Source organism: Haemaphysalis longicornis, unplaced genomic scaffold (genome assembly GCF_048455015.1).
Source record: "Haemaphysalis longicornis isolate Haplotype H1 unplaced genomic scaffold, Haemaphysalis longicornis Haplotype H1 scaffold_4, whole genome shotgun sequence".
In the NCBI taxonomy this organism is placed as follows: Eukaryota; Metazoa; Arthropoda; class Arachnida; order Ixodida; family Ixodidae; genus Haemaphysalis; species Haemaphysalis longicornis.
This window is the reverse complement of record NW_027526361.1, coordinates 98,979,860-98,995,887: the sequence shown is the minus strand read 5'-3', so window position 1 is coordinate 98,995,887 and position 16,028 is coordinate 98,979,860. Positions and strand designations below refer to the sequence as shown.

Genomic DNA, 16,028 nt, shown 5'->3' with positions numbered 1-16,028 from the left:
GTATGAGTATGTGGACTACGGATAGGCCCTCCCCACACCTGCTACACAGGGGTCTTGGAGATCCCGTGAGCAGGTGCGAGTGCGTTACATGCGTATGGCCTATCCGTAACCTAGCTAAGGTAACTTCAATGTGCCTGTTGTGTGGCGAGTCAGTAGTGTATTGTCCCAAGTGTGGTTTTATGACGTGTAGTTTGTTGTCTGTCTGTTCACTCCAGCCTGCTTGCCAAGTTTTACGGAGTTGCTGTCTTATGTGTGGCTTGAGGTCTGTGTAAGGTAGTGTTGTTATGTCTACTGTGTTTCTGAGTGCAGCCTCGGCGGCCATTTCATCCGCCAGTTCATTTCCGCCGATGCCAGAGTGGCCTGGCACCCAACACAGTCACCTCAGGGTTTGAAGAATATGCCAGCACAATTGATTTCAAGACAAGGTTAACTACATGGTTTTTCGAGGACTCTCCGGATGACAATGTACGGACGACACTCAGCGAATCTGTATAGATGATGGATTTAGGAATATGATGTTCAACTATGTGGCTTACAACCAGAAAAATGCCATATGCTTCGGCCGTAAAAATACTTGTCTTTACATTCATTGTTCTATATGCTTCGAAATTGGGCCCATGTGCAGCACAAGACACTGCAGTGAACGTTTTCGATGCATCGCTGAAAAACTCTGCAGCCTTGTATTTATCCTGCACATACATGAAATGCTGCAAAATCCCACTTCTTGGGGTCCTGTTCTTATTGTATTTTAAGAAAGACAAGTCACATGCAACAGGACGAAGATGCCATGGTGCTACAAGATGACTTGTATGTGTCTACAAAGGAGACTTCATGAATAGTGACCTCGTCCCTCACTCTGTGCGAGAAGGGAACAGGAATCGATGGGCGATTTAAAAAGAGCCTTGATGTGGATGTATCATTAAAAACCGGTTTAAAAGGATGGTTGTCCATTGATGAAATTTTAGAGGCATATAACAAGTCAACATAGGTTCGCTGGTGTGATAAGCACCATTTGTCACACTCTGCGTAAAGACTCTGTACAGGGCTCGTACGGAATGCGCCACAAGAGAGGCGAAGCCCCAAGTGAAGCACTGGGTCGAGCATTTTAAGTGCTGTTTTCGTGGCAGACCCATACACAACACTCCCATAGTCCAATCTAGACCCCACAAGGCTTGTGAAAATACGTAACAGGAGTTGCTTGTCCGTTCCATAGGACTGGTGGGACAAGATTTTAAGAATGTTGAGAGCCTTTAGACATTTATGTTTCAATTGTTTAATGTAAGGGATGAAAGCTTTTGTAATGTAATGTAATGTAAGCTTTTCATCCAACACCACACCTAAAAACTTGTGTTCCTTCCTCACAGGAATCGATACGCCATTAAAGGGATCCTGCAACACTTGCCATCGACTACTAGTAATGTATTTTGGGATAAAGTCTATTGTCCCAGAAATCTCCTCCCGCAAGAATTATGAAAATCCGTTCACAATTAACGAAATTACGCGTGATGAGAAATCGCGCATAATCGTTCCCTCTCAACTCGACCGCGGGCAACGCGACGAAAGCTGCGCGCTCTCTCCCGGAAAGGGGGGCAGCTCGCGGCGTTCTCTTCAACGGCCTTCGATATATCACATGCCGGGTAGTTTTCTCCTTTTCTCCGCAACGCGGAGGGGCCTATTTCCGGTCTGGTGCCACAAAAAAGCAGCCATGGGTGCCTGCTCGCAAGTGCGCGCTCGGGCTGGTAGGGCGTTTTTGAAGCAATAAAAATTTGTAGTCGAGTGGTCCCATTGAAAGGGAAGTATTGAGCTCATCACTCAAACTCCGCGCGCACTCAAAACACAAAAGAAACGGCAAAACCGTGCCTACAGGTTCAGGCATAGAAGAGGTTCGTACACAGCGATGGCGACGACGGAAATGGGAGAATCTAGCCGCGAAGTTGACCAGTGACAGCCGATCGGGCAGCCATGGCCTATGTGACGTCCCTCAGGCCATGCATAATGAGGACAACTGAAGAGAGAGCGGCTTGTTTTTCCGCGTCTTTCACATCGATTTGCGCGCTCACCGCTTCACATGCATGTGTAATATTTGGCTCAGGTATTCCTGGCAGTGTAATCTAAACGTTGCGCAGGTTTACTTGCACTGCTCAAAGAGTGTTGCAGGGTCCCTTTAAGGGTAATGTCTGGGTCCGGATGGATCCCACGCTTCCTGGAGAAGACAACACAGGTGCTTTTTTCTGGGTTAAGTTTAAAACCGTTCTTGTCTGCCCAGCTGGCAAGTTTTTTGATACCGAGCTGGACTTGACGCTCACAGATGGACATATTGCATGATTTAAAAGATACCTGGACGTCGTCTACATACATTGAATAAGAAATTGTAGGTGGCAATGCCTTCCCAAGGGAGTTCATCTTAAGCTGCAGTGGGGCGTGACCCTGATGTCAAGATCACCGATTCGGGTCTGGCTCAAGAGTTTTTCTGCCTGCTGCTGCTTGGCGACTTCAACCAGCAATTGCCCAGTTCTTTGTTTCTTGGCTTTGTACGCCTCACCAATTATACTTGTCAAGAACTTCGATACCAAGAAGACAGACAATGAAGCGACAGATCTTTCTGTGTCAGTTGACTTAATTACAAGAAAACGGGTATAGTTGTTTACGGTTGTTGGAAAGACAGTTGTTGGAAGAGGTGGAAATGAAACTTCAGTGCGGCCCCTTTTCGGAGGCCGATCACGTTTGGAGGGGGGTTTTGAAAATGCCATATAGCATAGTATAAAAGCAGGGAGACGGGGGTACTTTCTCTTTTGACCTTACCCTGGTAGTCAAAGAGGTCCCGGAGCTCCCTGTCTGGTAGACAGGCAGGGAGCCCATCGGCCGGAGCTTGACCAAGGCTCCGACGGCCACCGTTTACGGCTTCTACCCTTCACCTTTAAACACCTCACCACGGTTGGACACGGCTTATGTATGGGAGCTCGGGGTCCTCGGTGTCGCTGCTCACCGTCACCATGAATACTCAAGGTGCCCCGTGCGGGGGCGCACCAGGGAATAGGACATGTTCGAACGACCAATGTTCGAAAAGCAGCTTTTATTTGTTTAGTTTGGAAAAAAACTTTTTCAAAACAATAATAAAGATACGAAAATAAACTAAGCACACACAAATGAATACTGCTACACAACGGTTTCACGTTGTCGGCTCAATGTCCAAGTGCGCGCGTCTCTAGCACTCTGCTTGGACACGCGGCACAACCTCAAAGTTTCTCTTGTAACAAATACTGCAAGCAAAAAACTATCGAATATTGCAGCTGTACATAAACTTAGTCTGGTCAGACAACACTAGCAACATCCCAATCATCGTAATTCAGTTCACAGCATTTCCACCTTCATCGCTTCGAACCGCGATTGCGCCCTCCTTTTCTCGTCGCAGCAAGCACCCTATTACACTCTCCAGCTTTGGCAGTGTCGCAAGCTGTGTATCAAATGGAGTGCAGGTAAGCCTAACCAGAGCGCCCAACCAGAGTGCGGGGGGCAGAAGCATAGAGCACCTTGAAGTCTACTATCTTGCGGGCCTCCAAGAGCAGGTTGATGAAGGAGAGCTGTACTGAGCAGGAGTCGTGCAGCGCGTCCTTGTTCTTGGCAATCAGCACCTTGAGCATGCTGTGCGTCAGGGGGTTGCCAACCATGTACGCCAGGCCCTGAATGGGAAGGGGAGGGGGAAATGCACCGCTCGCACAGAAGCCTCGTCAACGTCGATGACAGTCTCTTAACAGCGTTTACAGGTGGCACGACTCGGAACAGCTACAAATGCCCCCAGAGTCAAGTTGCAGCCGTACAATCAACCCAAAAGCCTTTGAGAGTCAATCTCCAGGCAAAACAAAGCGGGGCCTAGGATGTCAAAGAACACTACTACCAAAGGCATAGAGGTGTGCAAACAAAATTAAATTCGAGTGACCATGTTTGTTCACTTTGCTTCAACGCGATTAAAAAATACCGTCCTTTGTAAGCCACAAAATTTGTAAGGGTCACACTGTTTCTTTTCTCGTAACTAGGATTGGTTTAGATAGCCTGCAAACCAAACCCCGACAAACAGGGTGGGGGTGATATGGGCAGTGTGTCATCAGCACTTAACTCTTTCGTTACCGCGGGAAATTGACCAATTTTGAAGGGTCTAACAAAACATTTTTTTTGTGCTATACATATTGGTTAGGCACACATTGCAGTGACATAAAATGTAGATTATTCCACGCGCTTTCCAACGACACCAGTTTTAATAATGTTTTCCTAAATAATGATTACGAAAAAAAATTATCAAATTCGAAATTTTTGTCTACGCGTCGAAGAAAATAAGAAAAAAGTAAGTTGCGTTAATAAACCACCAGTAGTAGAAAAAAATTAGAATATACATTTTGTAGGTAGACATTTCAAAAACCTGTCCTAGAAAAAAAATTGAGTTGCGCAGTACAATTTGTCAGATATAAAAGAAAATGTCAGCCCACGTAGTGCCCGTGCCATGTGGTGAAGCCCAACCTCTATTTTAAGTTTTGCTATTTTGGATAGTTCTCTAGAAGAAATCTGGTGGTTTGACATTATTAAATGCCAAAATTAGCCTCCACGTGATGTAAAAACACCTTGTCAATGATTATGACCGGCACAATATTGAAGGCAAGCAAGCGATGTGAAAAATCCGCTTGGAGTTGAAAACCAAACTCTTTGGTGTATGGTAGCTTGTTGACGTTCTGATGATCACTTATCAGTCACAACTTTCATTTGCAGTTTATTATCATGTTCTGACTACTCACTATGGTAGCCCTGCTTTCAGGAATAAGGTACGACGCGCTAGAATCATGCCCAGCAAGCTTTCACCAAGCCGCCGTCGGGACCCAAGCTTTCGGTTTTTTGTCTACATTTATTTTTGCCCAGCTCCAGTAAACGTTTTACTCACTCTTATGTTTGGTTCGTGTGGCTGCCACAACAAGAAACTCAACGATTTGCACACTGAAGCAACGGCATTTGCATTTTGCCCATCACCAACGCCAATTTTTCTTTTTCCCTCGTTCACTATCACTTGTATGGGTTCACTATGTGTTCGCTCCACCCATGCCAACGACGGAATACTACTTTCAAGACCAGCCCTGCTTACAAAGACGAGTTTTATCTATGTTCACACACTACCACCTTAATTAGAAAGGTCCACTTGCACAGCAGTACAGTGCTCCCAACGTTCCTTCCACTACCAGAATGTGCCTCTGAAGACTCACTTTTCCTCTCCTAACAACCATGCTGCGCACAGGACGATGCTTACCTGATTAACTCGAACCCTGGAGTCTAGAGAGTTCATGTCCTGGGCATTCTTGTCAAGCAGTGTTTTCGCAAGGGCCTTGCGTTCCTGCAAAAAGAAGAAGGAAGATTCATTGAATCAAAGCCCAGACAAAAGTTCATCGGTCTCAGTTAGTTGCATTCAGCACACACCCCCTCCATTATCTCGAGAGGCTCATAGACTGCCGAAGGTGCTTACGTATTCTGGAATTTTTTCCTCTCTAGATTAACACGAAAATAATAAAACTGCACTTACCATAGCTTTGTAACTATGGTCCACGCGCAATAAATTCCATCCCACAGAGTGGAAGAAATCCCAGGTGCACCCCCACACCTGGGAACAGCATCCTTCTATTGTGCCTCTATTGAGAGAACAGTCACTAGGGCTGGGAATCCAGTCAATGAGCAGCTATGCTCGGCAGCAGGATGTTTTTGGCCACCGACTACTGACAGGTCCCAAAGAGATGAGAGGGTACGTACACCACGCGCCATGGCGCCAAGCATCTCAAGCAACAGTTTGCACCATATTTGAATGAGACCGCCCCCCCCCCCCCCACTCTATGTTTGCTTCATTTAACTGTGTTGCAGCTGCTCACGTGTTTCCTCCCAAATACTCCGTTTTTGCGGCCCAATTTGTTGATTAGTACAGGCAAAAGCAATCCCATGAATGTTTCACAATCAAATAAAAATGTCAGCCAGCTGAGCCCCTTTGGCATTTCCAGCTGCCCTCCTGAATAGGCAAAAACTGGTTTTTTATCCATTGCGAGAAAAAGAAAATGGGATATTGAAGTCGCCTGACCCAATCAAACTGAACCATCAAATGCAACCTCTGTGCAAAATTTGAGCACAATGAAGAAAGCGGTGGGGCACACTGTTTTTTTTGTTGTTGTTTCTGTAAAACGCTCTCGTGTGTTGAACACGAATGCCGAGTTGAGCTTGAACTTGCGACTATGCAGTTTGTGTAAAAAATATAGAAACCAAGTAAATGACAAACAGGAATGCGCGATGAGTCAGTATTAAGCAACTTACTTATACCCCTGCAGCAAAGGAAGAGTGCACAAAGTAGGTCACACAATGTTGATAAAAAAGGGATAGAGTAAGAAACAAGAAGTGGCTGTAGGGCCACACCTCACAGGTTTGCTTGAGAAAATTGCTCACTCAAGTGGCTCGGTACCATGCAGCAACATCTTGTGAAAACCACCACTGAAACTCGAGCCAATCTAAGATGGGGACAATCACGAGGAACACCAGTGATTTTCACCAACTTGATTTTCTATGATGGACATGCACCAACTAGTTCATCTCTCCATTTTACTTCACAGAAAACCCGTCTCCGTGCTTCAAATCCCCTCAAAAAAGAGGGGAGAAAGGGGAAGAGGAGAAAAAAAAAAAAAAATTAGAGCCGTTCCACTCAATGTGAAAGCTGTCGGAAGTGCAGAGCAGTGATTCGCCATAACAAACTGTAGTGCCATTATCCGTTCCCTGCTATTACCTGATGCAATTCAAATTTCCCGCCTTCGCAGTGCTCGCACTCCCCCTGCCTGAAACAGTGCCAGCGGGAGTTCTGTTCTTTTTGTGTCTGCTTCTCCTTCCGCACGTGCCGGCATTGCACTGCCACCTTGCCACCTTTTCTCGCTTACTATCGTAAAAACCAACGCAACGAGCGTTCCTGTATAAATTAACGTGGGCACTGCCAGTTAATTACGTATATTTGGCCTCGAATGTACCTACAGTTTTCTTTGCGCAAAACAACGGGGAGATGTAGGACAAGCACCAGTGGTTCACGAGTCTCGAACGCTTATGACTATATAAACCACTTGGCTTTCAAAGCCTTTGGGTTACGCCGCGACGACGGAACGCAGTGTGGGTCTACTTGGGTCCAGCGAGCAAGCTACAGACGACAAGGCTAGCCCCTAAAGTGCTCTGCACTTAAAAGATGGGGCTTAGTTGGGACTACATACGTGCATGGGGAACAGCTCAAAGTAGTCCGACATCGCTTTCAGCACACCCCTGACAGCCAATGCCCGGTTGTGTGGGCACGTATCAGCCAGGAGGTCCTGCAAGACAAAGAGACGGGGTTAAATGAAGCCCTTGCTGGCACCAATGTGCTGAATTGACTTAACAAGAGTTCTGTCTAGAGAACTTTGCAGGCATCGCAGCATTAAAGGATGGGACACAATAAAAGAGCATGTAGAACACATACTAGGTCGTACCCTTTCTCTGTATACCATCCTTTAATGAACTGTTTGGAATTTTTTGCGGCTCACCAGCGCCATATCTCCAGAAATTAGTAATTAGACAATTCCAGAAATGATAAATGAGTAATTACCTCACAACTACATCAAACCAAATTAACAAGTGAGGGTAAAGCGCTTCTCCAAGACCCTGTTTGTTCCATGCATACCGCTACGCTCGTCAAAAATGGTCGACTAAATTGAAGTTCACCTTTGAACTACAACCTTTCATGTAATATTACTCTGTTTTTCTATCTGTTTGCGATGTGACGCAAAACAGTTCACTCACTTTTGGTCATTTTTCATTGATTGTGGCACAGCGGCTAGCACCAGTAAACAAAACTGTGCAAATGTGACCCAAATAAATCCAAATAAGAGGCGGAGAAGGCGCGTAGTGCCTGCAGCTTTAGAGCTAAGCAAAAGACAACTTCCATGGCCACTCAGAGCCTTGATGAAACCGAAACCATAACCTCATTGAAACCGAAAATGACCGAAAACACAATGTTTCAGCCAAGTTTTCGGGCATGAGGCATGGCAGTCGTAGCTCGCGGCACAATACGGGTTTTGCGGCGCAGGAAGGTGCTGATAAACGAATTTGGCGTTATAGGGGCAGTTCGGCCAAGGTAAACAGGTTTGGCGCTCAATGGCGCAAATGGTGCAGATGTTCCAGCCCTGCATATGGACATAAATGAAAGGCTGACAGCTTCGCTTAAAAATATTAAAAAATGTTTAGCGAGAGCCAGTCACAGAGCGGCAATATTTTGTTCGTCGCACTTCTTCCTTGGTCAGGGCTAAGTTCGGAAAAGCATGGGCTTGCTATCTAAAAAAAAAAGGGTGCTTGCTATTCGCTGCTGTTTTGTGTGGGCGTGTACATATACCTGGCAGGCAGTAAGCAACTCAGTTCTGCTTGGCTTTGCTGCCCACCACACAATCTGACACTTTGCTGGCAAAAAACGTAGGTATGATTATAATTAATTAACGCTGCGTCAATAGTGATAAGAAAATACAAGCGTTGCTGTACGGCTCATACTCGATTCTAATGCACATGAAATTTTGGGACAAATGTTCCAGGAAAAATGCGGACGAGTAAATAAGGAGAAAGTGACATGTTAAGTTGAAGTAGTTTAAGAAAAAGGACGAGAAAATTTATCAGTGGCAGGAAAAGCGGCCGTGGGTAGGGGATTTCTTCCGAATGCGCAAGAATTTCTGGGCGTTTAAATTAATGCATAGCCCCCCCCCCCCCCCCCCGGTGTGCATCATAGCCCACGTTAAACTGCAATTACAGTTTTTGTAGGGTCACATATTACCACTTTCTGAACTTTTTGTAAAGTTAGTCCTTATCAAATAAGATTGCCGGGCACAGCATACAGCGTAAGAAGCACACAGGTGCTCGCTCAAAACACAGGACAAGATAAGCAAGCGTGGCTATGCGCTGGTAACAAAGCAAAAAACACAAACCCCAAGGCATAGCTTGTGATTGATTGATTGATTGTAGGGTTTAACGCGCCGACGCAACGCAGGCGATGAGGCGCGCCGTAGTGGAGGGCTCCGGATTAATTTTGACCACCTGGGGATCTTTATCGTGCGCCGAAATCTCGTACACACGGGCGTTTTTGCTTTTCGCCTCCATCGGAAGGCATAGCTTGTGGCAACATAAACTTGCAGCTAGTGTCAGTGTTCACCAGGCTTCACTTGAGACGTGTTTGCTCCAATGGTTGCACGCTAACACTACAAGGCGGCAGCGCATTAAAGAGGCAATGAAGATAAAATATAATTTTGGCTCATTAAAGAGACTGCTTTGTCGTGATAACGACTAAAATAATTATATTGCAAACTTCAAACAAATAATGAACATATCAAGGAAAACACGAGCCAGAGGACACTTCCCAGCCACTTCCCAGCGATTTCTCAACGACGCCACCGGATCTTGTTCGAGCAATTGGCATCTGCCGGCCTAAACCACTGCCAAGAAGCGCGACTCGTTGACTGCAGTGGGGCCGATAGCCCCGTTTCACTATCATCTGAATGCTAAAACGCAGTTTACGCAGCAATAGAAGTTTCCAGCGCTGGACTACCCAGGGTTCGTACAGGCTTCAAAGGCAAAAATTCAAGGATTTTAAAGGACTGTCAAGGACCAGAAAACACATTCTCAAGGACCCCATCTAATGCTTTATGTGGGATTATTTATAACTTTTCCAACACAACGCAAAAGTTGTTTATTGCACAATACCCAAGAACATTAGTGCACAATACTCAAATAAGTGCTAACGAGTTGTTGAAAGCATTCCCAGCTTTATTTTTTGGTTGCTGTTTAGAAGAAGTTCTTTCTTTGTTTTTGCTATTTTTAAGGCTGTTTTCTTTCGCAATGCATGCAATGTTGCCGGTATCACCTGCTTTGTCAGCAAAGGTGTCAGCTAAGATATTAAATCAGCAACTGTTGCCCTGATGCTGTCATTCACCTTTTCAAGACTACGTCTTTTTGACTGCTTTGTTCCTGCAAGCTGCTCTTTTTTTGAGATTCAAGATCTTGGAACATTCATTTGTTTTGATATAAGTCATAATTAGTGGATTCATCAAGCAGGACGTCGCAAGTCTCACTGCTATACCTCCCGTAGAGCGGACCAAAAATATCATGGCAGATTGTATCATGGCAAGTTGGATTGACAAGTTCCTGCTTCTAACGTTGCCTCGTCCTTAACGAAAATTCGCTAAATGTGTTGCAACTTTGTCCAACATGCTGAAACTTGATTGTTACAACATTTTTTTGCATTAGCTAAAACTTACAATCCAAGATAAACACTTTAAATTCTTGTGAAAAGACAGATCCACTGATCATCACCCATAAAAATCGAGGGTTTTCAAGGACTGCTGAAAAATTCCAGGACTTTCAAGGCCCTGAAATTGAAAGTTCTAAATCCAAGCGTTTTCAAGTTTTTCAAGGACCTGTGCGAACCCTGAACCATATTACGTGGCTCCTGTCCATGTTACACCACCGTGGCATAAAGTTTTACGATATTTCTAGCTTGTTCGTTTAAAAAAAAAAAAAAACCCTGCTGAGCGAGTTACCGCATGCTACTTCTCTAACAATTAATCAAGGTTGTAGTCTTCTGCCTTCGTGTCCCTTTAAACTGGTTCTAAATCACAAGTGTTGGAAGCCATTTCCCGCAAACGTTAAAAACGCGCAGGGGAGGGGGGAAGCCCACCTGCATGACGGCGAAGTGCCTGGACAGCTCCTCCTGCTGCAGGGCAACCTGCGTGTTCTCCAGCAGTGGGAAGGAGTCGAAGAAGATCTTGGCCGCCCAGTGGCGGACCTCGTAGTGTCGGGCCTGAAAGACGCCCAGTAAGCGCACCCCGCACAAATCGAGGCAACAAACGCACACAGCCATCCTCCCGAGCAGTCTTCATTCGTGACTGCAGCAAGGCAAGCTGGCAGCAGTTCCGTTTCACTAGTGATGCCACCCCTAGTGAAGCGAAATTCAAGTGCAGCGCATCGTATAGGTTGTATCCACTGGCGAGGCACGCGTGCAGGCAACCATGCAAGTGCGCCGTCACTGGTTACGTTGGGCTACACGGTGTGGCGGTACTATACTCGGTGACAACTTAAAGGGGCCCTAAATAGGCTTCCGAATGTCGCCATTTCAATCGCGCAATCGCTAGAGTACCCCTTCACGACAACGTGTACCAAATATTACACCTCTGCGTAAAGCAGGGGCCGCACAAACACGAAAAAAAGATTTCACTTCCTCCCTGGCTCACCAACCATACCTTGCCGCCACACTTGCGCGCTCTGACGCAGTTCTTTCCGGCTCTGACGCGCCTCTATGACGCACGAGACACTGCCCACTGCGGCGCCGCGAACGCGAACCACAGCGACAGCGCTCACCGTGCAACCGGAATCTGGTGGGCGGAGCATGCGCGTCGAGTGCTAAAAAAAAAAAGCGCGCGCAGGGCTTGGCGCAGCCAATGACTGCACGTACATCAAGGAGGGTGATGGATTGCCCTGTTTCTCTCGGTGGTCTTGCGCCGAGTCGATGACGTCGCGGCTTCCACAGTGCTTCGGAGGAGCTACTAGAGGAGGAGAGCCCCAGGCCTTATGGGTGGCCCCTTTTAATGAGCGATAACTCGGCTAATACTTAACGCATTTAAACAATTTTTGCGGGATGACGTTCCTTGGATAGTACTCCAGTGACTGCGCACGCAAAATCGTAACATTTGGCAGCCTATTTAGGGCCCCTTTAAGAACGGCACCGGAAGTTGCCGCTGTGCCTTATCACCGTAGCCGGATGTTTCTCTGCGCAGCGCAAGTAGGGCCTTACTGGGAATATTTTGAACATGGCGTGAGCCGTTCCCGTGATTTTTTTTACTTAATATGCTTACAAACGTCTCCAGTGACGACAAACAAACTGCGTGAGACAAGGCAGACGATATCACGCATTCATAGCAAACCCCTTTCAAAACGCGCGTGCACCGACGTCACGGGTCCGGTGCATTGGCGGAGTGACACACTACATGAGGTGGTGCCGTTCTTGAGTTGTAACCGAGTATAGTCCATGCCAAGCCCGATGTGTGCTGGGCGTTCCAAACTCTACCCCACCGAACACAAAGTAATGCCTCGACTGCAATGTGAGTGCAATTAATAACATCTCTGTTGACACCACTGTTGAGAATCTGGTTGAAATGGAGCAGACGACACACCAGTGTTTGTTTTGAAATGGAGCAAACACACCAGTGTTTGTTTTTTTCGGACGGCGTGTGGGCACAGTGGCACAAGCCGCACCATATCCATGGTGTTTCGGCCATTCTCATGGCCGTTTTCATTGTTGCCAAGCAAAAAAAATTGACAGCTAAACTTTTCAGTGAATACTATCTTACATGATAGATACGGTAGCACTTCAAGAAAGCTAGGAAGCTCACCTTGAGCTGTTATTTCTTTTTAGACTTTGCAGCCACTTTAAAACAATTTTTCAGCACACTTTTTTTTTACTAGTTGGACAAGGCATGAACTTTACGCCATTTTTGTTGATATTGTCACAAAGCCAAAGACGACACAGTTGTCTTCAAGGAAAACAAGTTTATTGGAGCAAACTTGTGCTCCCCTAACAACTCAATGAATACACAGGCGGCGAAACAGCAGTCAAGAAAGTGATGTGAGAAGGCGAGCGTGACGATTCGAATTAAAGCCGCGGCATCTGCTCTGCTGGCTTTTATCTTTAGGCGCGAGTGTTTCTCGAACCGTCGATTTACAACCAGAACAAAGAGGATTATTCTAGGCTGTTCACGTTAGTTCGGAACGCTCTCCCTATCAGAAGAGATAACACACGCGGCATAAAAAGAAAGAATGGAACACTCGCTTCCCTTGGCACACAGATAACACAGACCGGCACAGCCGGGCGGTAAAAGCAAAACATAAACAAACCCAATGCATGGTTCGCGGCAATATTTACTGAGGCTAAAAATAAACGAACAGCTTTACTGCACACAATACACCTTTGTGAACAAAGTAGCACAATTTGAAAAAAATTTAAGGCTTATTGGTTCTTTAATTAAGGAATAAACTAATTAGTACAATGCATTCATAACTATACAAGATGGCCGCAAACTGATTTACGTTTTGACTTGGTCATTGTCAACTGCACTTGCGCACCAAGTTTGGTTAGATTTAGTACATAAATAACAAAGCTTTTGTTAATAGCCCGTCTCGAAAGAGACAGTTGCAAACCAATAATTGTGGCGTGCATTCCCTTTTGCGGTCAGACTTCCCGAATTCCTGTGTAGCCCCTCGTATATGATAGACGCGGTAGCGTTTCGTATACGTTTACGATAGGGACAGAAGGGAGCATACCTTCAGTCCTCGCCAGAGGATGGGGAAGTAGCTTCTGCAGAGCATGTTGGCAAAGGCCCTGTCTCTGCGCTGCACATGTAGAACCTTCAAGAACTGGAAACATACATACGAAGAACTTGAAAGCGATTCGGCCACAGGGAGGTGCAAAAACATCAGCAAGAACAACTTTATCAATTACAATAATAAACCTACGCCTGCTGTAGAAAGCAGTGTAGTGGAGCACCACCGATCCATTTAGATCACCTGGGGAACTTCTGCACAGGTTGAAGTTGATTATACGCTACACGGCAGCAACTAACGTCGCAAAGAATGAACCAAACAAGGCATGAAGGGGTCCAAAGTATGCAGGCTAGCTTACGAATCTCGGGAAAATTTGCACTAGCTGCCCTTCGTCCTTGAGACCTGTGGCACAGACAGACAGACAGACAGACAGACAGACAGAGAGAGAGAGAGAGAGAGAGAAAAGAAGCCTCTCCACTAAAGAAGACACTTGCGTAAGTACTCCCGAGCCATACTAGCCTCTTGAGCAGAATCCAAAGACTCGCACACGAGTTAGTACTCGCATGGTCACCCCAACGGTTCAGTAATAACGCCGTGTCGATTGATTGATTGTAGGGCTTAACGCGCCGACGCAATGCAGGTGATGAGGCGCACCATAGTGGAGGGCTCCGGATTAATTTTGACCACCTGGGGATCTTTAAAGTGTGCTGAAATCTCATACACACGGGCGTTTTTGCTTTTCGCCTCTATCAGAAAAGCAGCCGCAGCGGCTCGGAATTGAACCCACGACCTCGTGCTCAGCAGCGTAACGCCTTAGCCACTGAGCAACAGCGGCAGGTTAATAATGCCATGTCGTTATTGCTAGATGCAGGAAAGTTACCAAGCAGTACTGCTGTTTCTCCCAGCAGGAGCACATGCTCCACTCGATCATTAAAGGGGCACTGACACAAAATTTTGAAGGAGAGATAACTTCGGAGATAGATTGGTGGGAACACATATACATCATCTGCAAAATATCAGCGGTGAATACAGCCTAGAACATATTTAAAATCAATTTTAAAGTGTGCGAAACGCAACCGAGCAGCCAGCCAGACCACGCGCAATCGACATCCCGAGGATATTGTGTAAATAAACAACGTCCAAACACGTCACGAGTTTGTGTTTCCCGCTTCCACACTGCCGGCGTTTTTCGCCGGCTCGCCCGGCTCGCCCGGCTCGCCGCTCCAATTGGAGGGCCGGAGGGCGGAGCTTCTGCTCTCGAGAACGAACGACCGGATTGTTGGCGGCGGAAGCGCCGTGATTTCGTCACCTCATCGGGCAGCTGGAAGCGACCAAAGTTCTACAGCGATTCCAGGCACTCTGTTTCTATTACTGTTTATTACCACTGGATGCGAAAACGCGCCGGTGGCACAAAAAGCCCACTGAGCTAGCCGCACAGTCGCTGTGCAGGCGGCGGCCACGGCCGCGAAGTGGCCCAGGCCGGCGCAGGTAGCTCGAGCGATAGCTTGTTACCGCTGCACGAAATTGTCCCCAAGTCCCGACCATGGTGGCTTACATGAGAAAGGAGTTAATGATGCGATGGCGGGTTGCATTAAAAATTGTCATCTGCACCGCTTACGAGAGCGGCACTCGAATATCCGCCGCAGTGCTAAGCCGAACACATTAGTAGGCGGACCTGTAGGCTAGGCAGACCGGCCGGCTGCTCCCAGCGCGCGTCTTGCCACCCACCGTCTCGAGCGTCGCGCGTCGTTCTTTAGCCGCGGTAGCATTTTCACTCGCAGCGCCTGCGTCACATCCACGGTCGCTTTTTAATCAAGCGCCTCACGAGATCAGTACGTGGGGGCATTCGCAGAAACTACCGTCGATGCGGATTCAACAGTGCTACGACGGCTCTGCTCTGTGATATCCCTCCGACGGTCACGTGGTCAGCTTTGTTCACACAAAATCCACAAAATCCATCGTTTCGCGGCACTCGCTGAAACCGAAACTGCGACTGGCTGCATTGAAAATGCCTCTAATTAAGCAACCGTCGCACGCTGAAGCAAATGAGGTTTCTACAGGTTATAAGTAGGCCACTAGCTACTTATCGCAACAAAAAAAACAAGATGCAAAATTTTTGTGTCAGTGCCCCTTTAAGTCATACACTGGCTTAAGTTTGATGTGGTGGGGGGAAGAAGCACTTTTGGCGACCAACGCCAACCAAGTCGGCAGAGTCCGTGCCAAAATGCGCCTGCGTCCTAACTGTGGTCAGTTGAGAAGGGTCCGGGAAGGTCCCTACAGTTACAAGAACGAGCGAGCTCACCTTGAACAGGTTTTCATGATGGTCTGCCTTCAGGTCTCCATTCACGGTCCAATACATTATCTCCTGCATGCTTTCCTCGAGAACCTGGCACAAAGGGAAAAACGGAGCCCATTACCACTGCCCCTTCCTCCTATTCTGCTTGGCTGCGTTCGAAAAGCAAAGAGCAGGCCTTTGCAGCCAGAGCTCCATGAGAGACGCTGCCAATGAAAAGGTCTCTGGGAGCGACTTGGCACTACGAAAAAAGTGCTAAAACACAGCTTCTCACCTCAGCCTGGGGTTGCCCACACACCGCCTTCCAGGCAAATGCATAGGCTTGGGCAAGCGTCTGGACTTCTGGGCTGGAAGAAAA

At 46.9% G+C, this 16,028-nt stretch overlaps 1 protein-coding gene across 5 annotated transcripts in view; it reads right to left on the bottom strand.

The window, feature by feature from the left end:
* The window catches only part of LOC144179147 (condensin-2 complex subunit G2-like), an 83,916-nt gene that overhangs the window by 49,018 nt on the left and 18,870 nt on the right, over positions 1 to 16,028 (bottom strand). For all 5 annotated transcript variants that reach the window (XM_077707384.1, XM_077707385.1, XM_077707386.1 and 2 more), the window contains exons 7-13: positions 15,945 to 16,017; positions 15,680 to 15,763; positions 13,378 to 13,470; positions 10,739 to 10,861; positions 7,263 to 7,358; positions 5,288 to 5,371; positions 3,531 to 3,680 (exon numbers count right to left, since the gene is read on the bottom strand). In XM_077707384.1, coding sequence (XP_077563510.1) covers positions 3,531 to 3,680; positions 5,288 to 5,371; positions 7,263 to 7,358; positions 10,739 to 10,861; positions 13,378 to 13,470; positions 15,680 to 15,763; positions 15,945 to 16,017 — 703 coding nt within the window. The remainder of the gene's footprint in view (positions 1 to 3,530; positions 3,681 to 5,287; positions 5,372 to 7,262; positions 7,359 to 10,738; positions 10,862 to 13,377; positions 13,471 to 15,679; positions 15,764 to 15,944; positions 16,018 to 16,028) is intronic.